Source organism: Arctopsyche grandis, chromosome 6 (genome assembly GCF_051622035.1).
Source record: "Arctopsyche grandis isolate Sample6627 chromosome 6, ASM5162203v2, whole genome shotgun sequence".
Taxonomy (NCBI): domain Eukaryota; kingdom Metazoa; phylum Arthropoda; class Insecta; order Trichoptera; family Hydropsychidae; genus Arctopsyche; species Arctopsyche grandis.
The window spans coordinates 30,838,889-30,865,349 of NC_135360.1; the positions used below are offsets into that span (position 1 = coordinate 30,838,889).

The 26,461-nt window shown below is 34.8% G+C and overlaps 1 protein-coding gene across 1 annotated transcript in view; it reads left to right on the forward strand.

Moving 5' to 3' along the window:
- LOC143912713 (latrophilin Cirl-like) overlaps positions 1–26,461 on the forward strand; it is a 161,839-nt gene that overhangs the window by 114,475 nt on the left and 20,903 nt on the right. Inside the window, exon 3 of the mRNA XM_077432024.1 lies at positions 1,536–2,131. Within this exon, the coding sequence (XP_077288150.1) occupies positions 1,536–2,131 (596 nt within the window). The remainder of the gene's footprint in view (positions 1–1,535; positions 2,132–26,461) is intronic.

Below are 26,461 nucleotides of genomic sequence, written 5' to 3' on the forward strand. Positions count from 1 at the left end.
TGATTATTTCCATTACCCACTACTTATTGCGATGTAGTTAGAAACGAAAGCCACTATGTAGCTAAATAATTTTTAAATAAATGTTGGAACTTTCATTTGTATTTTAATTAAAAATCACTGAGGATTGGATCGTGATAGCGATTGGTACCGTTTTCTTACTCTTCACAGACTTTAATCAAGAATGCTATCTTAAATTGTATATGGAGCACTTTTATATGAAGGAATAGCATTTTAAGGCGAATAGCTTTACAGAAACAATTCTCGCCGATTCTTATATAATTTTGCTTTCTGAGTTCAAATATCCCATCAGAATTTGTCCACCAGCTTTAATTTTTCTAATAGTATGTTTTACTAAAAAAATTAGCATATCTTGCCCCTTATGTTTAATTCCTCAAAATTGGCAAAAAAAATCATCCTGCTGCCACAAATCTTCTGTATTTATGTACAATTTGTAAAAATTATGTACAAATATAAATCCATAGATGGCTCAATGGATTAGTTAATTAATTTTTAACCTTTGAAAGACGGAGCGTCGAGATCGAACGAGTGTCCCGAACCGGGGTCGAGTAAGACCCAAGTATTTTTTCCAAGTATCAAAATACAGCTTTTCTCAATACAAATGGGTTCAATGTATATCTTATTAATCATTTTGTACATCAAAATAAAAAAAGTTTTAGTCCTATAGAATGTTTTTGACTATTTTTGTATTCAAAAATAACGACAAACATCAACATGCAAATGCACATAGGTAAGGCCAACAGGCGACTGCATGATTCAATAGCCACGCGCCAAAGGCGTCGAAAACAATAACTTACGAAAATATAGCTGTCTCTTTCTCTCGCATTGATTCATCAATCAACAAGAATATGCAAGCGAAGAGTCAAAAATATGACTTATCGCTACCGCCTTCAAATCATACTTTGGAACGTAGAAATGTATAAATGTATTTTTTTACGATGTACCCCTTTTCTAAATCATACAAAATCTATTAAAATAAATTTCTTGTAGTTAATTCTAAGAATACAAGAAATATAGGGTGTATAGCTTTGAAAACCACATAATTATTACGAAAATCGTAAAAATTGGGGCACTTGCATACCCCACTTCGGTGAGGGAGGGTTAAAGTCGTGTTCTTCAGCTTCTCGAAATACAGAATTTATGTAATAAAAATGCTACATTGTTTTTAATTAATTGTTTAGGAAGGCGCATTTAAAATAAAATATATATGTATATGTATGTAAAATCAAATAAAATAAAATGTAACATCCAAAAATTTGTATATGAGTGTAATTTATGCCTGGAATGTTCATACACACATATACACACCTAATTTTACAACGCGTGCTTTCCATCCATATGCCTTTCACACATGATCATAAAGCTTTTTTAAGTACTTTCAGACGTGTCTGATATAAACACCGCATCCACCCAGTAGTTTGGGACGTTTGGTCTTTTGAAGGATATTTATATTTCGACGATGAGTGTTTTTTTTTTTAAATTTCTTTTGACTTATGTGTATTTTCATGTTGTCGCAGGTATTCAAATTGGGCGGAGCATCCGTCCTGGCACATGGCCGAGGCTCAGTACTCCAGGCTGACGCCGTGTAAAGAAGGGATGGAAGTGGAGGAGGGTGAGTGGCAGCGGCCTCGATTGCGGGCCAGGCGCCCCACCCCGACAACGGAGCCCCCGGGCTCCACCCCAGACGGGGGCCCCTCCCCGGGGACTCCGCCCTGTGACCCTTGTCGCGTCCCCCCGGCTAATTTACACCATCGGTGCTGCTGCGCCGTGCCGGAACGAGTGTCCGTGTCGTCCCCGAGTTCAGACAAACGCGACGGACAGTGCTGTGATAAGTGTTACGATAGTTTAAGGCCAGTGGGGTTCGGATGCGGGGGCGGCCGCTCTCGAGGGGGGCGCCAAGACCCCTCTTCCGAGCCTGGCTGCCGCCCTCGCAGCGTTCCCTCTACCATCTCCTTAGGACAGACGATTGACAGTTTGCTATCGCTCGTTTGGAGCCAACATCGTGACACACCCACTTACACCAAGTCCAAGAGGAGACACTCCTCGACCTCCTCACTGATGTCTCTGCTGGTGCTGTTCGCCGTCATATCCATCGTACAAGCCAGGAGTGCCGGTAAGTCTACACATTCAACTCCTTTTATCTGTGTTCATCTTTTAAATCCAGTTTTTGTGGACAAAAAGTATATAAACATGAACATTGATTGATATTTTACCATAATATAATCATATTATATACATACATAGCCAGCAGCATAGCTCGGACGTTAAGCTTCTGCTTACCGTCAAGAAGGTGCCGGGTTCTATCCCTGAATGAAAATTAATTTTTCAGAGTATGCTGTTGGTCAGACCTGAAAATCCTTCCTACCTACTATGTCACCACTATTTGAAAAATTTGATTGATGTACAATATAAATTTATGTACAATTCATAGATTTCCAATCTCAAGGTTATTTAATATTTCCAACCTATGTAACAACTACCTAATGAAATAAAAATGGGAATAAACAAATTTCCGTGAATAATATAAACTGAATTGCTTAAAACAATTTTGATAGGACGATTCATCATCAACCAGCGATTTAAATTTACTTCATACATACTTTCAAAATAACATTTGATTATACTTCGACGTATATAGTAAGATTTAGTAAGATATAGTAAGATTTAAATACACAAATTTAAACAGTTTCCGAATATAAAATCTATTCCTAATCTAGACACATCCATGTATATAGAAACATAGGATAGGGGCCCCTCTCCAAAATCTCGATTTTCGATTAACATTAATTGAAAATATTATGCATTTTTTGTTTTCAGGGACGTAATTTGGGGGGGGCACTCGCCCCCCTAAATTAAGGAATAGGTGAATTTAGAAAATATTATGAATTTAATGATTAATGAGATACTATGGATCTATGAATGCTGCGTTTATTTCTTATATTATGTTACTTTTGTGTAACTAATAAAATAATCGCTGCTATGTGCTTTGAAAAAAAAAGATTTTATTATTTTGAAGCAAATATATTTTGGTTTTTAAGTGGTATGCCTTGGGTAACATTCTTAGAAACTGTTCATCCCATTGAGCGAATCGTTAGAAAGGTCGCCTTTACTTTATTTTGTCTCAAATGTGTATCGTTTATTTTTCCGAAAGTTTGTATATTTTTTTTATATACTGATACATTTTGATGGTCGACTTTTGTTAACTATTTTGCGACCATGTGAAGATTTTTGGAAAAAAATTTTCGCCTGCGGCGCTTTTTTGGCTTTTTACATAAGATATTTTTATATATATTTTTTCAAAAATAAGCTTATTTTTTTCATATTGTATATTTTCCATTTTTATTCCGATATAAAAAAGATTTTTTGAAAAAAAATTCAATTTGACCAATCTTTGCCTGCCCCCCCCCCCCCAAGAAAAAGCTGAAATGACGTCCCTGATTGTTTTCTACCGAAAGTAAAAGCCGCTTTTATGCCGCATTCTTTTATGATGCATTCTATTTACCTAGAACAAGGATTAAAACGAAATATACAATGTAATTTATGGATCTATATTGCTTTTGCCATTTTTCTTGTACCTAAATTTGTTTATTCCCATTTTTGAAAATTTTATTTATTTTTTGCCCTTGATTTTTAGCGTGATGGAAAGAAGAAAATTTTGTTATATGTGGGGGGGGGGACAATTTTTTTTAACCCTGGGTGGGGCCCCCTTTGACTCCTGGCATGCACTGATTTCAGTCCCAGTCCGCCACTGATTTTAGGGAATTGGTTTTGAAAGGATTAAGTGAAAAGAGTGCAACGTGTCTAGAATACCTAACTGGGATCCTGAAACCAACCTTATTCAGTAAATCGGAACAATCAAGGAAACCATTTAGGAGCTTAAAAAATAATGTAGCATCAGTGAGTCGTCGCCTGACAGAAAGATGGTTAAAGGATAGGATTTTTAAAATATCGGGAACAGTAGTATGGGCGTAGGTAAGAAAACGGTAGCGTAAGGATTTAGTAAATTTTAGTTGGAATTTTTCAATACAATTCATATGGAATAAATAAAAAGGTGACCAGATAATTGAGGCAAATTCAAGGACCTTACAAGGGGAAAATAAAGTAAATTAAGTACATAAGGAACATTATCAGATATCAGTGTTCGTAGACTTGTCATATAAATTGTTCGCTTGTCCGGAGCATATTAGAGTTTGGGTTTGTACATAATTTGAAGTCCCACTGAAATTCTCTCTCTTTGTGATATGTACAAATATATCACTCGGCTCACGATTCCTTCAGAACAAATCAGTGAAACAACCTCTTCTGAAAATTTTGCAAGTAATAACAACAACATACTAATTGTATACGAACTGGCGATTTATACTATAAAATAAAAACAGTACAAATATATTGAATTTCATTATAGCCAACCTCAAAATGAAGTAAACACTCAATCAAGGCAATTACCAGATTAGAACACAAATCTTCCGCTACACATTCATTCAATTGAGATAATGGAACGTTTTTTAAACTTCTGCCAAGCTTACTTTCAATTTATAAGTCCACTGTGGCTTGTAATTTCACGCTATCATGTGACACATTTATCGAGGATTGATAAGGGGAGCTTTCAAAGTCATAAGTAAAGTCTGAGAGAGATAGGCTGTTTGTACACAAATTGGTCGCTATCAGAACGTGTCAATAATTAATTTTATATCAACATTTCACACATTCTGCTTCTTCTCATGGGTGTGCTAATTGCATGTAGGTTTTTCGAAGGACACGATAAGCTTCCACGCTGAGTAAATACTGAGTAATGACTTTGAGTGGGTCTTAAAATTGCGATACTATCAAAAACTCTCCGGGTATTGTATATCTCGTTTGCTATTGAAGAAGCGGCAATAAAAATTAAACATGGACCTTTATTATATTTTTTATACGGCATAATAAAATGTATGTATTGGATTAATTTTATTATGGGGCGCTTGTAATACCTACTAGTATATGTACGTTAGTCCCTAAATTGTACGAATTGCCTCTAAAACGCGTATCCCTACGCGGTATAAATCCCCTTTAAATCCTAAATTTGGACGAAATTGCCAGCAATCTTTTAGCCATTATTATCGTCGGTTACGGGTAAAAAGTGTATGTTTTCAAATACACATTTGGCCGGCGCTTTTAAGTCTTCGCAACGCACAACCCAGCGCTTTCTAAACTTCCCCAAACCACGCACCACCCGTTACCCCTTTCGATGGAAAAAAAATATCGCAGACACAAATGTGTATGTATGTTATTATTTATTGAATTTATTTTTTAAAAAAGCAATAAATTGTGGTAATTTTAAACTTGAATAATTTAGTTTGAAGTTTTACATAAATTTCACTTGCTAAAATGCTTATATTAGTTTGGGGCGGTGTTCAGTTAGTTTTTTTTTACATAAAAACAGCAGATTTATGGGCTGACTGATTACCTCCGCGTATATGTATATGTATGTAAGTACAAACATGGTACAACTTATGTCCCATCTAAGAAAAATAGCTTAAGCGTCCTTCAAAAAAGCTTTAGGCCTTTAGTCACATGCTGGAAGCTTTTAACATCAATTTGGTCTAAAATGTACTCGTATTTTTTACTTTTAAATACAGAAGTTTAAGCTGAAAGTTTAATTTCCATTATCAAATTGAAAGCATCCGTTGGTATATCAAATTAAAAGTTGAATAGTATTTATGTAAGCTCGGAATAAGTCATGTAACGTCATTTAAGTGGTGGGTTTGAAGTAGATAACGCGCAAACCTATCGACTTGACCTGGCTGATGTATGTACATAATTAACAAGTAAATTTTTGATGATTTTTGTTAACCCACTTTCAATTTCAAGTTTGCATGTGCTTACATTTTATATGAGACTCTAAGGGCGCAGACACACAGAAAGGCACGCGGCACGTGTTTTTTTATGATAGTTTTGCACATGTAATATACGCTAGCACGCATAATCTATGCCAGCCAGGCCTAAAATCCTTATATTGACATAACATATGACAAAATATCTAATCTAATAATAAAAAGATAATTTTGCACATGCTAACATGGCCAATATATGTTATCACAATCCAGCCCAAAGCTCACCCCCTGGAGTGGTTTTGGTGATATTTTATCCTTGTATTGACATAGGTGACAGTGATTCTTATATTTGAAGAAATGTAGGAAAAACCTGTTAAAATAATAGTAATTGACATGAAAATACGCCCATTCACTGATGGAGTCTACCTAAACATACCGTACCGTACGATGCAGTGTGCTACAAACCTTTACAGTTCATTTTGAACATATTAGGGGAGTATGATGAGGCTTTCAAAAATTCATACCCACTAACAAAAAGGCTCAACTACGGAACTACATATGAGCCGGTATATTTGAAAATGGTGGAAGTCAAATTTTCAGTTACAAAAACTTTATTTCTGTTTAACTTTATTTTAAATTTGATATGTTCAGAATCTCGGAAAAGCAGAGTAAACGTATTACAGGCCAACAGTATTTTCAAATATTGTTAAACGCAAAACATTATATTTAATGTTTTGCGAAATATTTGTGGAAATAAAGAAAAGTGGAATTTTGCCATTTTTCAAATATAATGCCTTTTATATCAAGGGTTTCTAAATTTTAAATACAAGATTGAGTCAAATTCTATATTTATTGGATATTCTCGACAGTGATCAATAACGGTGATTAGCATATTTGAAGTAATGTAGGAGAAGCTTGTCGAAAAACATCCCCTGCGTATTTTTCACCACAGGACGCCAAGAACGTACCCGTGCCGTTCAATTCAGTGTGTTTTCGCCTTAAGAGTAGAATGAAAGTCCAGATCAAACAGCACAGTTTTACTATATTTAGAAAGTGTCGACAAAATAACTCAAACTAGACGACGATAATGTATAATTGGCATATTCTCCCTGGATGATCAAACTTAGGAAAACCAGTTCGATACGTTAGTTTCGCGTGTCCCAAATTGGAAAACGTTGCTACAACCAAAAAAAAAAATTCACAACAGACAAGCGATGTGTATACATATGTATACACAAACTTCGAGACACTGATTGATGATATATGTAAATGCCTTATAATTTCAACCCCGTTCTTTGTCGTGGCCGCCATTAAACCGTTTGCCTTTTCTTTAACTTCCATTCCGAACTGGCCGTCGATCGAGTGACATTTTTTTTTTTTTACTCATTTTTCATAAGTGTCCGAATACGTGCGATTACAGATTATTTGGCCTGACCAAACATTGAATGTTTTTCCTCTATTTTTTTTGTTCATTTTTATTTTTGGGATTTATTTATCTTCAGTACCGCTCAAATTTCCGTTGGCTTTTTTGTACGACAGAATTCTTAATTTTTTTTCGCGAGACTGGTGGATACTTTCGTTGAAAATTGGAAACGGCATTAATCATAGTGGGTGAGGAAGAGGGGGGGGGGGGTTGGAGAGCAACAGTATTCGTATGTTATGTATTTTTTTTTTTGGGTTCTATATGCCTTTTCACCGAATTTATTAGGGTCGACACAATATATGTCATGCCGAGTTCGAAGTCAGCTTCCAACGCTTCAACAGATAGGATAATTACATCCGACATTCGTACATCGTTGGAAAACGTGGAAATATATTATAAGCGTCTCGCAAACGCAAAACGACTTTGTCGTCTCATAATAAATGTATGCGATTAACGACTCGTTCCCGAATTGTAGTACGGCTCCCGTTCGATTAATTTAAGTTAAATTGGCTTGTACGTGCTTACATATGTATGCATGTAGCGCTGTGTGGGTTTGGCCTTTTATTTTTGTAACTGGAAATAAGTCTTATGAATGATATATGTATGTAATTTAATCTATAGAGTACGTGTTTTTTTTTTATCATTTTTTATGTCAAAGTCAATGTCAACTATCCTGGGAAATCATACTTTTTTACAACTGGTAAATCCACTTTTTAAATCAAATTTTTTTAATGATATAACTCGATTCTAGCTACTTTCAAAATCCAATTATTTTGTTGATTTGGGTAAAAAACAATCACTTTTTGACACTAAGTACATACATACATAGGATACACACTTCGTATGATTAAACCCGTTACTAACACCGTGACACTGAAAGTTGCTCTCAAATGAATTTCAGATTCCTATAATCTATATTAAAACATTAAATGTTAAACCTAACTCTAGTTTATTTGTAGAATATCCAATAAATGTAGAATTTGACTCAATCTTGTATTCAAAATTTAGAAACCCCTGATATATAGGTATATGTATGATCTTGTTATATTTGAAAGTGGAGTCCACTTTTCTTTATTCCGAGAAATATTTCGCAATTGAGTTAAACAGAAATAGTGTTTTTGTAATTGAAAATTTGACTTCCACCATTTTCAAATATACCGGCTCATATATACATATGTAGTTCCGTAGTTGAGCCTTTTTGTTAGTGGGAATGAGTTTTTGGCTTCGTACTCGCCAAATATTTTAAAAATGAGCTGTAAAGGTTTATGACACACTGATTCGTACGACACGGTATGCTTAGGTAGACTCCATCTGTGAATGGGCGTATTTATTATTTTACACGTATTTATACTATTATTTTTACAGGTTTTTCCTACATTTCTTCAAATATAAGAATCACTGTTACCTATGTCAATACAACATCACCAAAAAAATTACAGGGGATGAGCTTTGGCCTGGATTGCGTAATATGCTATCGCATATATCGGGAAATAGAACCCGAGCGCCTATCCTTATTGATATCACCAAAAACACTCAAGGGGGTGAGCTTTGGCCTGGATTGCGATAGCATATATTGGACATGCTAGCATTATTACATGTGAAAAACAATCTTAAAAAAAAAACACGTGCCACGTACCACTCTGTGTGTTTGGGCCTTTAGAGATTGGATATTTTGTCATACTCATAATTAGTCACCGGAGCCTGAGGGGGCCGTGTATTGTTCAAAGGTTGTAAATGCATTGTTAAAGGTTTGCCGAACAATGGATAGCACTGTGACTATCCTACCTCTACTCATAATAATAAAGATTTTTACTTTTTGAACTATTGAATGGTTACTTCTGTCATAGTAATGTGTTTTGTTAAAAGACACCTATGATTTTTTTTTCTTCTAAAAGTAGCACTTTTGTGGATCTATTCTTATTAAAAAGGTATGTAGACATCACAGACTTTTAATCACGGTGATGAGCAGTTCTGGATTAAAAAATGAAAAGACCACAACCAATCTATATTTGCAGTCGAAAAAAATCGCTCTGAAATAATTTGATATTGTGTTTTCATCTAATGTGTTCTCACTAATAGTTTTTTTTTTCAATTGACTTCTTATTCTATTGGAAATAATCAAAATTTAAATAAAAACAGTGCGTCTTGTATTTATGTTGTATATTTCTCTAGCACCTGTTTCCTTATAGATATGTCGTTCTACATAATATGCGTTTTTAATTTTAGTACACACAATGCTTGTTAGTGTAGTAATTTGAGATTATTTTAAATTAGGCTCACTCGCGTTTTTTCACCCCATATTTAAAACGTAGGTACGGGGACATCCCAAATATGTCGTTAGGGCTCGGGTTAAGTTTAGGGCTAGAGTCTCATTTCAGTGTCGATTTTTCATCCCCTCTAATTGCATTATGGCATTACAAGCTTTGCGCGCTTAATGTTGACATATTTCAAACTGTCATGCGTACACGTCCACAAATGTCCGTGCCACTCAAGAATTCGCCTCCTTTATAACTCTCTTTCGCATGCCGCAAATTCCCCGCAAAACGCTTTTTCACATTAGAGAAATTATGACGTTAAGTGGTCTCTCATACGTACTTTTGTCGATTGTTAAATATTCATACGAAACGTACAATTCATTCCGTATAAATAGGCAGTTCGCGAAATGTGGATCTCGGTTACACTGTTCGACAAATGGCGACTTTTTTTTTGGTTCAGAGACGAGATATGACTTTTGTTATATATCTATGCCTAGTGAACACGAATCTTATATTTCGACTATAAATACGAGTAAATACTAGAACGAGCTTTTAGCTCGCAATTTTACCGATTTAAAATTTCCAATTAACTCTTTTAAACGAAAATAAAAAATTGTGTGGCCAGAACACTATCCCAATAAACATGTTTACATATAAAATAGTATTAACAGTGGGAAAAAAACCCAAGTAAAAATACGTACTTTTGACTTTTGATTTGAATTGGACGACTACTTAGAGAGATTTGGAAGCTGAAAAGTACTACAAATGAATGATAAAATACCCGACTATAGATTCCAATATGCATTTTGAACAGGAAATTGACAGATTTTGAGACATCGACCGAACAACACCAAGACATAGAAAAATCGCGCGATTTAAAAACACAGATCTCCGAATCTCGAGCCAATGAACATTTTTTATTACCAGATTCGTGTTTACTGGGCATAGATCTATAAGAAAAGTCATATCTCGTCTCTGAACCATTATTGGTCGACGACTTTTCTTACAACAACTCTTCTACAATAAACGTTTCCAAAATAATTCCTTTGGTGAATAAACAATTAAAAATGATGGCATACTTAGTTGGATAAGAACAGTTTATGATAATAGGTGCGTATTTCTTTTAATACTTCCATGCTTAGTGCGCACGTGTACATTGTGCATATCACATATGTAGTGCGCACGCTTACATGGGCCATAAATCCTCGCACAATAATCATGCATATGTACATATGCATAAGTAACTAATGCTATAAATTGTGTGGTCACGTGTTCGATCCCTGGCTGTGCTGCTGACCAGACCTTGGTCTCCAAGGTCGATCGTTTCCTATCAGAGTTTGCCGATTTATCTGATGTCATTGAAACGGTTCGAACAAATTGGCAACCCTGTCATTTTCTCCAGCATCTCAAAATTGTGATTTATATATAAAAAGCTTCAAAAATGCAAATTTGTCAAGATGTTCTGTAGAATTACTTTATAAATTGTAATTGGCCAGGAAGGCACATTGGGGTTTACGGTGTTCTCGCACATTGGGGTTACTCGGTGATCAAGGCGACATGCGACGCCTATCGGTTTAAAATTTAATTTTTAAAATTAAAAATGATATTTTCGGGATTCATCTGTCGCTTACCCTTCCCTCTCATCTCTCCTCCCCATCCAATGATCCGTGCCATCCCTTTCCGTCAATATTTACAAATTAGAAGCTTACATTTCCATCATGCGTGACTCACACACCCTCTGGTTTATCCTGTGCTGTATAATATTAAACGAAACAATCTTGTATATTACATATATTTATTAATGTTTTCTAGACTAGTAATTTTGCCGAAACTTTTCATTTCCCCTATTTATGGTCTAAAATTTATAATGGAATGGGTCTTGATATAAGGGGCTAAACTACATTTTTTACTAGCCTCGTCTTACTTCGCTTTCGATTTTTTCGCCTGATGTGATCACTCTGATCGTTTTCAAACTTTGCCATTTTGCTCGGTTTGGTCAGCAATATATGTGGAAATCAAATCAGCCATTACGATGGTGAAAAATAATTGTAATAGAAACGTTTTTCTTTTTTCATTCTATATTTTATAATTTATTTGTGACATTCTGCAGTTTGCATCGCAATAAAACGCAATAAGTGTGTCTTAAAGCCTTGATATGATAGGCGCATCCTCATGTCATTGTTGATTCGTACCACCTTATTATTTTGACAAGTTTCTCTTACATTTCTTCAAATATAGGAATCAACGATATCGAGCACTGTCAAATTTATGTCAATGCAAGGTTAAAATATCACCGAAAACACTCAAGGGGGTGAGTCACGACAGTATAGATTAGACGTGCTAGCGTTTTTTAGACGTGCAAAACTATCTAAAAATTAACACGTGTCGTACCTCACTGGTGCGAGCAGTATGCAGGATGTAAGCCACGGCCACGTTAATACATACAAGTGACATGTTCATGACTAGTCTTAAGCGGTCGATGGATGTTTTTCAAATAACAATAGACTGATCCATACGTGTTCAAAGCAAGACAGCAAAAAAGCACGGGTTTTCTAAGAAATTGACAATAGTGAACGACATTTTTGTGTGAAAAGCATCCATCGAACGGCTATCTTTGTTCATGACTACGGTTTTTAATATTGCAAATAAATCATCTTCCCCCTAATCAACTCTTTGCCGAGCAAAGATCAGATTTTCGATTTTTTATATACATACCTACAGATGGGTAATGAAGAGTATGTTTAATTCGGAAACGTTCTCAAATACTTACGTAGTATATTTCGTACACAATTAGGTACGTACATAGGTGAGAGGAGCGTAGTAATCGACGTTTTTAACGAAAATTACCCAGGCACACGTTTAGAATTCTGCCGCACAGGTGAGGGTGTACAATAGGAAAAGGGCTCGTGGATGATCTCCTAAGTAGGGGATGATGGGGGTGTTAACGATTTAGGAAAAGGGGGTGTTTTGCCGTTGCTGCTGGCTCTAATGGCTCGCTGCCGTGTCGCGCCACATCGCGCCCTTCGTTTTATTATTTCCGTTTCGGTGGTAATTTTTGATTTGACTGCTCCGTGTACCTACACAAAAGTGTGTAGTGCAAGTTTTCATTTATAATAATTAGAAAATCAGGTGTCGCCAAGCGTCGTGTTGCTTCGGTATTAATGTGTGCGAGTGTACTTGGAGCATCGCCAGGTGCTATTCGGTGCAACTTTTCACTAAGAGATTGTGGCTGACTTTGTGTTAAACCCGTGTGGTTTAGTGACTTGCGAGTAGGGTTGCCAGATGATAATTTGATAAAGGAGGGCAGATGGGTCTAAAAAGGAGGATTTTCTGTAAAAAAGGAGGACATTCAGAAATTAAACGAATTTTTTAATATTATTTTACTTTATTTTAATCATATTTAGCTGAGCTGCCAATTTTGGAAAGAAGTTCTTGGTTTTTTAACAAATAATTATAAAAATCTTCACATGTCATGTTTTTGAAGTTGTATTGAGTAAGAATTAAAGATTTAACTGACTGTACACTTAGTCTATTCCTCTCTTTGCTCCACTGAGTATTAATCAGTGAAAAAACTCTATCCACATTTGCATTATGTGCGCTTATACAAAAATAAAACTCGCAGATCTTGAGCAGTTCTGAGAAACGTTCAATGTTTTTAACACTTTTGAAGTAGATTGTCCACTGCTCGTGCAACTTCAAATCATAATATGCTTCATCTTCATCTGATTTTGATTTAAGAAATGAAATCACGTTACAAAATTGGTCGTGTAGCTTAACATCGTCAATCTCTACACCTCTGATGCTCAAGAACTCAATGCATGAAACTAAATCATTATAAATAAGTCTCACCCGATGTTTAGCAAAAAGGAGGACTTACAGTAGGTAAGGGAGGACAAAACATGGAAAAGGAGGACATGTCCTCCTTTTGGATACCATCTGGCAACCCTACTTGCGAGTGACTATGTCGCTCGTGGTCACTCTTGGTCACCCTACTCGGACAAGCAGAAACGACCAAGAATTCGTCCACTAATATAGTAATAGTATTCAATACGTTACGATACAATCAAACTTGTTCATAGTTTTTTATTACCAGCCTCTTCTTACTTCACTTTCGGTTTTTTCATCTGACGAAATTTGCGTTCTTATCCGATCGTTTTCAAACTTTTCCATTTTGCTCGGTTTGGTCATCAATATATGTGGAAATCAAGTCCGTCATTACGATAGTGAAAAATAATCGTAATAGACACGTTTGAAAATACTCCATCATCTTTCTCGGTGACGGATATTGTCCACATTGGCGAATTTGTCCACACAGTTCCCAACGTTTTTTCCCGTTTTCGCCACTCTCTCGCTATGTTTTTTATTATTTTAATTGTTTAAACGCCTATAACTTTTTCTTTTTTCACTCTATATTTTATAACATTTGCATTTGAGTTTCCCGGTGTGGCATGCTCTATACAACTGCATACTTCATTTTATTCAATCAATCAATCAATCTCATTACTAGAGGTAGGACCGGAAGCGTGCTTTTTCCAGGAAACAGGGCATTTTGGGTCTATTTTCCAGGAAATAGGCCAAACTACAAAGCTACAAAGCCAATTTTGCAGGAATCGTTTCAATGAAAATCAGAAAAATTGGCAAACTTTGATAGGAAACGACCGACCTGGTCACAAACCAAGGTCTGACCAGCAGCAATCAGTGTGACTCGAACTCGTAACCACACTGACCATAGCAATATGTATATGCTAACCATTAGTTCATGCTGCTGGTTATTTTACATTTGATCTGGTCGCGAAACAAAAACTTCCGGTGTGGCCAGGCTTTTGCGAGTTGGTCAGATCTAATCAGGTACATAGACGATATTTTGCTGTAAATTTTGAAGTAAAACTTCTTTACATATGGTAGTGAATTGCTTTGAAGGTGATGTCAGCGTCACATTTCAATGATTTGATACGTATGTATTTGAATAAAAATTATAAAAAAATCAACAAAGAGTCGCAATAAAACTTCTTTCGGTTGGTCAGGGGTGGGAGTAATTAGTACGTTAGAAGGGTACGACAATGTCTAGAGTGTATAAATCATTCTTGGGGTAAATACAAAGCTCCTTGCCACATGTTTGCATCAAAAAATCGGAAATTAGCAATGGTCAAGGAATAATGCTCGGACATTACGTATGTAAAACAATACGAAACATTATTCACGTGTTGTTGTGTTACGGTGAATAATGTCTTTCGGAATAGGTGTGTTCAGAAATAGGGTTGTGCATATAAATGTGTGTGTGTGTGTGTGTGTGTGTGTGTGTGGTCTTTTTTTTTTTTGCTTTTCGTAAATTTCAGTCGTACATAATGAATGGTCGTACGTAGATCGCGGGCAAGTGTGCTGAAAAAAAAAACACGTAATGAATAAGGTCACAAATTACGTAGGAAATTTAGATTGTAGATTATTGTCGGCAACCCCAAATTTTCCCCAAATAATTAATGCTTTCGTCAAAGACTTTTTGATTACTGTACGACACATTTTACATAGATTTTATTTAATATTACAACGTCCCCCCCCCCCCCACACCCATTCTCTTCGTCGATTTTGGGTAATTTCACGTGCAAAATGAAATGCAGATTGACTTCTTCATCTATTCGATAAGAAGTCGCGAGTCTGTATATTGAAATATTGAAAGGTTGTTTTTTTTTTTCATTTTTATTTTCCATGTTGTAAAATTTTATATTGTAATGTATACAGAAGGATAATTTTTGGTTGTAAAAGCGTGTTATTACTTTGAAATTCGATACGACCGAATATTGTACCTATAAATTCCTCGAATTAAAACGAATTCCTTACATATTTTACAACGACTATCCGAAATTGAATTTCAACCTATTTTCTAACAAAAAATTTATTTTGCAAATATGCTCGTCTAAATTGAAAAGGCAACCATTAAATTTTATTATGAAGCTTTTTTTGTATTTGATCGGCATCATATTCAAAGCTTTAAACTTTATGTATATACGTGACGTGACATTCACTCCGGTTCGTTCATGAATATACTACTTTGTTAATATCCATATCTACATACATACATACGAACTATTGATTTTAGTTTAGGTGCTAACATTCAAAATCTTCAAATACATTTACCATGTATTGCATGAAAGTATTACCTGTCAAAACCTTTGAGATGTCAAAACGCAAAGTATTTTAAAGGGAAATTCTAAGGAAGCATTATTACAACGTTGCTATAATTCCCACTTCTGGTAATTTTAAAATACTGTCACCCAGGGCTAGCATACATACGTACATAGAAGATGGAACAAACTATTGAAAACACTTAAACTTATGACTAATAGTTTGTGCATGAACAAACTATATATAATATTTTGTTTGTCAATTTGTATTTTGGGTACACTATAACTTGCCAGATTAGTTCATGTATGAACAAACTATTATATTTACAAATGAAATGTAAACTTGTACATAATTTTTTATATGTACATTATGTGCCATGACAGGAATTGCCCCAAGGCGACAATACGCTGTGGCTATATATATAGTGTATACAATTAAAGGTGAGCTTTTCAAAATCCCAAAATCTACAGACAAAACTAGATTTTGTACTCCATTTTTACTCTATATTCGATCCGATGTAGCTTGAGATTTATGAGAACTGTACGAGTATGCTGGCGCATTCGTGCAATGTGTTGTAACATTTTAAGGACGTAAAATAGTTTCTTTATATTTTTAATTATTTCTTATTTAACTATATAATATTATTACAATATAATTCAATGCAAGGTCTTTAATAATATTACTGTAAGTTTTGCTGTCAATAGCATGACGTTGACAATTACTTTTATCGTCTAAAAAATATAAATTTCCATTAATATAAAATATATACATATTCCATAAATAAATTAATAATATCAACGACTTACTGTTTTATATTAAAATTGTATTAATGTAAATATTTCAAAATACAAAACACGAACTCAATATTTACAAAAAATATATAATGTACATATATTTAATCTTCACAAACATGTAAACTCACAATATGGTTCGAAATTCAAATATGCACCCACATCCATATTACATTTTACTTTACATTTACATACCAGGAAGGCCTTACAGGTAAACCCCAATGCGCCTTCCTGGCCAATTACAAACAATGCAGCATTTTTATTATACAAGTTGATGAATTACGAGACACTGTAAAACTCGCAAATTAATGAGACATCTATGAATTGTACATACATTTTATTGTACATTCATCATACTCAAATAGTGGTGACATAGTAGGTAGGAAGGTTTTTAGCCAATTTTAACCGGGAACCGTTTCAACAATGAAATCAGATAAATTGGCAAACTCTGATAGGAAATGATCGACCTGGAGTCACAAATATAAAGGTCTGACCAGCAGCACTACAGATATACTCTGAAAAATTCTTTTCAATCGAGGTCAGCTCATGGGATTGAACCCGGCGCCTCTCGGTGTTAGGCAGAAGCTTAACGACCGAGCTATGCTACTGGCCAGACCTCATTTAGTAGGTACATTATAGCAAATTACGACAAAAGAACTAATATGTAGTAGGTTATAGAGCTATTTTTTTTACGAATAGTCTTTTTAATAATATATAATACAACGGCAAAACAAAGGATATATCAAATTCCCGAAAACAAATTACGATTCAGCCATAATCCTTATCGATAAATAAATTTGTGTTTTGTTCGAAGCACGGTAGGTACATAAATACTATATAATAAATTCATCGCGAATTCCCAGCTCGTTTGAGCCGATAAGTCCAAATGACAATATTGCATGCTGCTGCTGCTTTTACAGCACGTACATTCATATACTTCATATAATAGTGTATAACACCGCGTAGTTTGTTTTGACGAAGTTTGTTAAGTATGAATTTGATTTGTATGTAGATTCGAATGGTATTTTGTATACATATTGTATGTACAGTCGCTTTTGAAACTTGTTTAGTTTGCCGACCGACCGGCGTTGTCTTTTAATTGCTTTTCACTGGGCAAAGTATTCCGTGGATGGCATCGGTTGCTGGGCACCCATCTTGCACCAGTTAAAATGTTTATTCGTAATTAACTTTTATAGTGCGTTCGGTTTTATTGTTGAAAGAATCAACGGTTTTATTGACTGAGGCGGTTCACGTTTTCCCGGCTGACGGTTTGCTGCATACATACATACACTTACCGTGCACAGTGGTTTGAAATCTTTGATGACGATCACCAGCTACTCATATGATCAGTGATTCTTGCCATTCTTGATTATTAAATGCTTTTTATTATTACTTAATTATTTTCACAATACATCTTATATCTATTTTAATAGCTACTGATCTACTGATCATTTTCTATTTTACAATTTTAATTTCATTTTGTTAGTAATCATAGTATTATATTATTATAATGTTAATGTACATCATAATAGAAAAAAAGAGCTCAAACACCTATTTACAATTCTTATAAATGCTCATGATACAACTATTACATAATATTAATTAAAGACTCTCTAAAGTCGACGATCTAAAGCAGATTGTGTTTATACCTGAAGGGTATAGACATTTTGTTGTAATCACCGAGACTCTTTACAAGTGTGTTAGTATGGTTATTAGTAGAGGTAGGATAGTCACAGTGCTATCCAATGTTCCATTGTTGTAAATCATTTGTAAAAAAGGTTCGGCAAACCTTTAACAATGCATTTACAACCTTTGAACAATACGCGGAACCTTCTGGGTCCGGTGACTAGTTATTAGTGATTCTGTCATAGAATCTACTGGCGAATTTATTAGTAATGTCTGTAACTAACGGAATATTATATATGGCATGCAGTTTTTAGGGATTTATTTTGTATTATTTGGAGCTTGGAAAAGCTAGTATTCAAGGCGTTATTCCATACAGGTGAAGCATAGTTTATTTTACCTTTCTTTATAACAAAGTTGATAGTAAGGACCTTGGCTAGGCTTAGTGTATGAGTTCTTGCATATTTTTTTAACATTAACGATCGAAGATAATCTTCGTAATATAACAGATAAGGCTTATGCAAAGAAAATTGCATTAAAATTCAAAGTGCTCGCCTTCTTTTGTATGATGTTTTCTTAGTATCTGATATTCAAATAAAAATGGAGGGGAATTCTTCAGTGCCTTAATCTTTAATATCATTAATCTTAATCCATATGCTTCTTCTTCTGTTGCCTTCTCCTATCAGGGGTTGGCAACCTTCTTTTATATTGCCGTCTTGAGACGTCTGAAATTCAATCAAACGCATTACATTTTGGACTAAATGCTGTGAAACTTTGCTTTGATCCAAACTGCTTCTCTTTTTTTTGATCCAGCATGTTTATACTTACGTTCAAAGCTTACAAGCATATACATATGTATATATCAACAATTATTTTGTGAATGCAAAACGTTTTTGTGAGTAAGCTACATAAGTAAGACTAAGAATAAAGCTCAAATGTGCATTTCTGTACATCAGGGACCTGATTTAGATGACACGATTTGGCTTCTTCTTTTCTTTTCGTGCCAAATCCTTTTTGCTACTACCATGGGCAGACATTATCGATAGCTCGTGCGAATTCTGCCATATCTTGGGCAAGCCGAAACAATTTTCTCCTAGTTTGAGTCCCATCCACGATCTGATGTTCAATCGAGAGCCAATCGAGCCTCTTTCTCCCAAGCCATCACTTGCCTTATACTTTTCTTTCCATTATTGTATGTAAAAGGCGATACTTAGGGCCACGAATTACGTGTCCAGAATATTTCATTTTCGGCGCTTTACTTTGTAAAGAAGCTCTCTCTTTTCGTGAAGCAGCTGGAGGACAGTTTGGTTCTTCACATGTTCCTTACAGGAGATCTTTAACATCCTCTGATAACACCACATTTAAAAGGAATCTTGTTCAAACCACTAAGTATGTATTTTAGCGTTTCCGTTCCGATCTTTATTAGATACTTGGGTCCATCGACTATGCCGCCTTCCCGAGTATTCTTAAATAAATATGTACATTTAAGGAAATAGCATTTTAAAACATGGCAAATTGACCTTGAATATATATTGTAATAAAAAAATTATCTTAGCGCGAAATCGCTAGAAGATTTAAGATATTGAGTAACACATCGCGTCTTTAGAGCTCAATGATGATATTTTCACAATACCCAATTAATCAGATAGGACTTAATATAATAATAAAAATTCTTCATAATTCTACTATGAACTATTTTTCAATATTGAGACTTGCCTTACTATGCTAAAAAATTCCGCTAGCCACTGTACATATGTCTACACTCCAAGCATCCAATTAAAAATGTGTGTTTTAGATTAAAATAATGCAAAATCTGCGAGGCTACTTTTTGTAATTAGCTATAAAATACGGATATCGGTTAATGGTACCCAATCTAATTTAATAGGAGTATCAACGAAGGCCACAAGTTAGATAAGGGAAAGAAATAAGAAAAAATTGTGTGATAAATATAATATATGTATATGTAGATGAGTATTACTCAGAACAGGTTTCATTTATTATGTAGAAATTTTTAAATATTGTACATAAATCAAATTCAGATATTTGTGACATAGAGGGTAGGATTGTTTTTGGCAATTGATGGAGGAACCGTTTCAACAATGAAATCAGAATGACATATTTGGCCAAAAATCAATATATATCGTGTATTACATTACATTAAGCTAGACGCCAAATTTGAAATTTATATATACATATGAGAGTTAAAACTATAAATATTTAAATATTAGAGATAACCTATAGAGCAAATTTTATAAAATATAGAGTGAATTATAGGCGTTTAAACAATTAAAAGCTGAAATAGCATATCAAGGCGAAAAGCTTGAAGATAGATTATGGTAGCCTTACGTCATAAACGTCACCGTATCCGAGAGTCTGGATATTTGTTACGCATTGTATACGATATTTTATCTCCAACGTAATGGCAGACGATACATTAACGTACATATATTGATGACCAAAATGAGCAATATGGCAAAGTATGAAAACGATCGGATAAGAGATAAAAATGACCACTAACACGAAAGCCATGTGAAACGTAAAGGAGGTAAGTAATAAGTAAAAATTGACAGACTCTGCTAGGAAAGGATCGATCAAATATCCAAGTCTGACCAGCAGCATTAAAGATTAGCACGGGATCGAACCCGGTAACCTCTCGGTGCTAAACATAAACTGCTGGTTAATATTTACAAATTTGGGCATTCGTTTCGATTTGGGACAGCCTGTCATGGCACTATGGTAAAAAATGAAATAATAAGACTACATTCATACTAACACTATTAGGCGCGTATACGAGACTAATATTACCTCTGTATATTTTTAAACCACCCTATTTCACCCTTCTGCGGCACAACGTTTGTAAATCACTGACTTGTGGGGCTTCTTCCAACTTTGCGGCCGATTCATATTATAAACGTGTACCGTGTAAGGCATTCTGCGGAAAATCTAGTTGATCTGCACCGATTCCCCGGGACAAAACAAATGTTTTCCATTAAAACAAACAGATGAGACTAGTTGGGGGGTGGGTGTGGGGTGGGTTTGGCGTTGGTCACCACAATAGATAATTCATGGGCGACCTCGCCGCCTCAATTAACCCGTTTCGCCGAGACAATACCTTCGGAAATTATGAGGTTATAAAATGATGTTCCGTTGCCGCCATCTGGCCCTAATGATTTTTGTTGACGTAAACCGACGTCATTTGTTACAAACTCGTTGTTAACGTTTCATTAAAAGTAAATATTGCGCTCGCTTTTGACCCTCCCCCCCCACTCCAGTGGCAAATTCGCGCTTTTTACGACACCTATTATTATACGGCATTTATAAATCGTTGAATAAGCGTCGGCACAAACGCTCCTGATAATTCCCTTATTCTTCCAGAATAATGGTACGTAATAATAAATCGAATCTCCAACCGATGGCGGGGTGGGGGGGGGGGGATGGAGGAAAAAAACATAGAAATTTCTCCGCAGAGAGATTTATCTGCGACTTACAGTTTGTTCGCGATCTGAATGCAAAATAAATTTGAATAAATTGGCAATTAAAAACCAGCGAATGTATACGTGCGTATACTCTGCTTCTACTGCTGCTGCTAACTGCTATAAGTCGTAAAAAAATGAGCGAAACGTACTTAAGTACTTTTTGCGCAATTTTGCAATTTTTGGACACTCGTTGTGACGTTTGTCATTTATTTTTTTATACAAGACGGCTGTCATTTTAATGACTAAATCGAATGAAATAATAAAAAATAAACTAGACATTTATCATCATTAAAAATATCGCACAGTTTTCTAATTTCTATGACGTTTCTACTTTATATTACACTAGTTATTTTACTCGGCTTTTTTAATTTTTTCTTTAATATATCTTTTTAAATATACAAAACTCGCATTTAAATTCGGAACACTGATTAATATAAATAATTATAAAATTCACAAATGACAATCCACTAAAAATATCGTCCATTTAAATTTTTATTTTAGGCCTTAAACCTTTTTTTAAATAAAAATAAATTCTGTATTTTATATGTTACTAGTATTTGTAATATAAACAGCTTAAACATGGCGAATCTAATAGTAAATATTCATTTGTTTTTTTTTATTATATTTATTTTGATTGTCCAATTGAATTGTCGTCTTAGAAAATTTTTTTTACGAAGTTCCCAACCAAAGATATTTACAAATACTAAATATTCATCACGTCACTTCATGTAGCGCTTGCTTGTCAACTGACAACTCGTTAACGTATGCGTGCACCAGGCCACTATTACGATAACAGATTGATTAATTAATTTTGACCTAATTTGATTATGTATTGTTTGCCGCTTTTGTATTTACAATTACTAGATATTGAGATAAAACACTAACTTGGAAGATTCACATATCCCAATTCGGTATGGTGGGTTATACGTACTTGACCTTGAACTGTGAAAGATATTCACGTATGAATATTCAAGTTTGCATATTTGAATACAACATAATTAGTTCTACAATATTGTTCAGATTATAAAAGCGTTATCTAATTGAATTGGGCAACGGCGCTATACGTTTTCGTTGTCTAGACCTAGAGAACATTTATATAATTTATTATTTTCCATTTAGCTAAATTTTAACGTTTTCGCGCAGTTCGAATCGCCCCTTTTTAGACGCATCAACGTAATTAACGGTTAACCGTCAACGTAATTACTAGTCTACATAATAGATACGTTTACATTCACCTTTTTGGATATTCATGAAGGTATTCAAACCGTACGACTCCACGGAATTTTTAATTAAATGCGTCGTAAAAAGTAGTAAAATTTTTCTCAGATTGTTTCGGTATGTAAAATCACGTCAAACTGCAGTATTCAACTTCACGACGGTTTTTTTTACTGAATGTATGTGTAAAATATGCATGTTAATTAAACAGTCGAGACAAAACAAGTTCTATAGTTATTTGTAAATGTCACATGCCTCGTTCTATCTCTGTACGGTGGAACTCGGATGAAATCATTATCAATATATTGATAACTCTTAATTGTTTCGAGTCAAACGCAAACGAACTCATAATAACCCTTCATTGCGTATAAAATGATAAATTATAATCGTTTTTAGTCGAATGCACTCTGCCGTATATGTATCATACATTTACGATTTGAAAACGAATCAAAGTTTATTGCAATATATTACAGATTGGATTTTAATCTAATAAACAAAATACGTTAGTAGCTTCCATGAATCACGGCATACAATTCGATTAATAAACACATACACCGTAATCCCCCCCCCCCACTGAATGTGCATTCATTGTGCTATTCTACATTTTGCAACGTGTATTGTTTGTTGCAAACACTATCTACCCCTCCTGTATCCAGTAGATATAATAAAATAGATTGGCTGGTTTTGATTTTGAAACCTAACGAATTATTTCCACTATTCGATTCCCTTCTTGTATGTACTCGCATACTAAAGTGTTCATATTCAGTGTATTAGATTATCAACAGACTTTTCAATTCACTTGGCAGTAGGCAGACCTTAAATAGTCAACCAGATAAAGCTGGACGTCTGTGGGAACTTCAACTGTAAGGGGTGGAAGTTTCGAGATCGAAGAGATTTGTTATGAACTTCTAGCATAAATCAACTTCTAAATACTCAAAAGATCATCTTAGCTGATCAGTGAGAATCGCTGATCCATTGCTGAGTTAACTGAATTGAGCCATAGTTACAGCTAATATACTCTGAATGCCTAGGTAGGCCTCATATCCTAGATAGGCATATCCTCACATGTCATTGTTAATTCGTAAGGTCTTATTATTTCTTATATTTCTTCAAATGTGGGAATCAACGCTATCATATAATAGCACCGAAAACTCCAGGGACTCAAAACTCAGTTTTGGCCTGAACGGCCATAGCATAGATCAAGCGTGCTAGCGTTTTTTACATATGCAAAACTATCTAAAAAAAAAAAATGCATATAGAATACCTCTCTGTATGTCTATTTTCTTTATGATTTTTTTTTATATTTGTATTTCTTGGGCCTCGCAGGGATGTTTTTTATTTGCAGCTGGTTCTTATATATTGGTGCTGGCTTTAGATTCAAGACATTCCCTACTTTGTATTTTATTATTTGATATTTTTATTTTATCTGCTATTATTATAAAGCTATTGTTTTTTTTATGATTATGTATAAATGTATTTTTTCTGTGTATATAAGTATATATGTTTATTTTTCTCATCTCTCTGTATTTTTCGACAATTGTGGCGCATTATGGACTCCTGTAATGCCACAATGGTAAATAATTCTGCGAAGTGGAGGTAGGACATCTATTGAATCAAGTCGCTTATCATGTAGATTATCGGAAATTATTTTAACCTATTTACCTGGTAGCCTGCGCTTATCATTATTTTCATAATTGAATGTGCTGTATGAGTGGAATTTTGATCTTATCTCTTCTAATTGGGCCTCGCAGGGATGTTTTGTATTTACGGCTGGTTCTTATATATTGGTGCTGCATATTCCCTACTTTCTATTTCATTATTTGATATTTTTACTTGCACTCTTTGAAGATCGCTAGCCAACTTGATTTTTGTACTGTCTGTCAGTTTCATTGGGCTAACATAAGCCGTTATAAATGATTGGCAAGCTTCGTCACCGCCCTACAGTTACGTAACAGAGACAGACGATCACAAGCGAAAATTTCGATCTGTAAATGCATCTTTTGAGCACTGTAACGGAGTGATGAACCTTTCCGAATACAATAGCGATCCAGCCTTGCTCCAATCGATTACGAATGCGATAAATTCCAAAGTCACTTATGCACGTCTATCTATAGAGTGAGTATGCGTGTGGTTTTTATGACTTGTCTCGTCCTTTTCTTCTCGTCAAACCCGTTTTAATGCGTCGGTCGCAGTTAAGCTATCGTCCGGTTAAATTGAAACCGCGTCGGTGCAGTTTATCGACGTCAGTTGCACCGGGTTTATTTCGATTCGCGAATGTATGCACTTCAATCACTGAAATAACGCGGCTCGTTTGTTGTCCGCTGTGTTTTTTCCCCCTGTTGTTCCGATCAAAATCGAATCAAGACATCAAATACGTTTTTATTGATCGAAATTTCGAAAACCGTATATGGGTCTGAATAGCAAATGTTTTTTTTATCATCTCGTGAATAGAAAGGGTGACGTTTGATGAAAATTCTATTCGATATACGAAAATTTATTCTAAGGATATGTTGATGAGGACGGTCGATATCTAATAAATGCTTACGGTTTTTTTCTCTGGCGAAATTGACAGTTTTCAATTTCAAAGTAAAGGAATAATCTTTACTACAAGTAAGGGTCACGGGCGGTATTGGATGAGTTGTTCGAAATTTCCATTTGTATTGTGTAGTTTATATTATTATTGGAAACTATTCGGTCAAACTAAGATTAAAGTGAAATGAGCTAGTATTTCATTTGATCCGAACTAGTTAAATTGACCGAAAGGTTGGGGGGGATAGAAAAGTATTATAGAACATAGCTTTGGTATGTATAGAGAGGAGGCCAATAAGTCAAATCATTCCCCTTCGTTTTTGACTGGCTTTTATATTATATAATAATAATGGTGCATATAGTTCGACAATGGCAGAGTGACAATCGTTTTATTCAATATATTTTTCGATAACAATATGTTGCTCTTTTCTATAGGCGTGGATATTTTTAGCCTTGTCTAGATTCGCAATCGGAATTAATTGGCTATTTTTGCCTCTCGCGTGCAGAAATTAAGTGCTATTGAATATTTAGCACTGGAGGGTCAGTGAATTCGTGGTTCAGTTATGAGATGCCAGAAACCATTTTCTTTTGTAAAATTTTCGGCCGCAAATGAAAAAGCTTTAGTTTCATAAATTGAACAAAGGAGATTGGCGCAGAGTTTCAGTCGGTCTGTATAAAGTGGCTACTTATACATATACAAATGTAATAGAGCTTTGCCAGATGCAATTCGCCTAGAATTATTGCAAATTATGCAATCGGCTCAGGCTGAATCTGATTATAATATCGTTGATAATTCTCGAATTGAAATATAATAAATAATAATGATAATTGTACCATTTTAATAACTGTTGATTGCTGGAAGTTTTACTCCCAAAATGAACCATTCTTTAGTTTTCATTCATGAGTTGAAGAATCTTAAAAAGGTTCTTTCGAGAAAATGCTATAGGATATATTTTTTTGCCTTCCTCTTCTAAATAATGTACTATTGGAACATACTGACCAAATTACTTTTTGCCTCTTTCTAAATTCTCTTGAATACGATTCAAATATCTCCTTCCTCCAGATTCTGTAATTTCCCTATGTTTGACATCTATATTCAAACTTTCTCAAGAAACACTCCTCTGTACATCTTCTGGGCATACTTCATTCATATACCTCATGCACCATTTTAAGCAGCTTATTCCATCCTCAGCGAAAA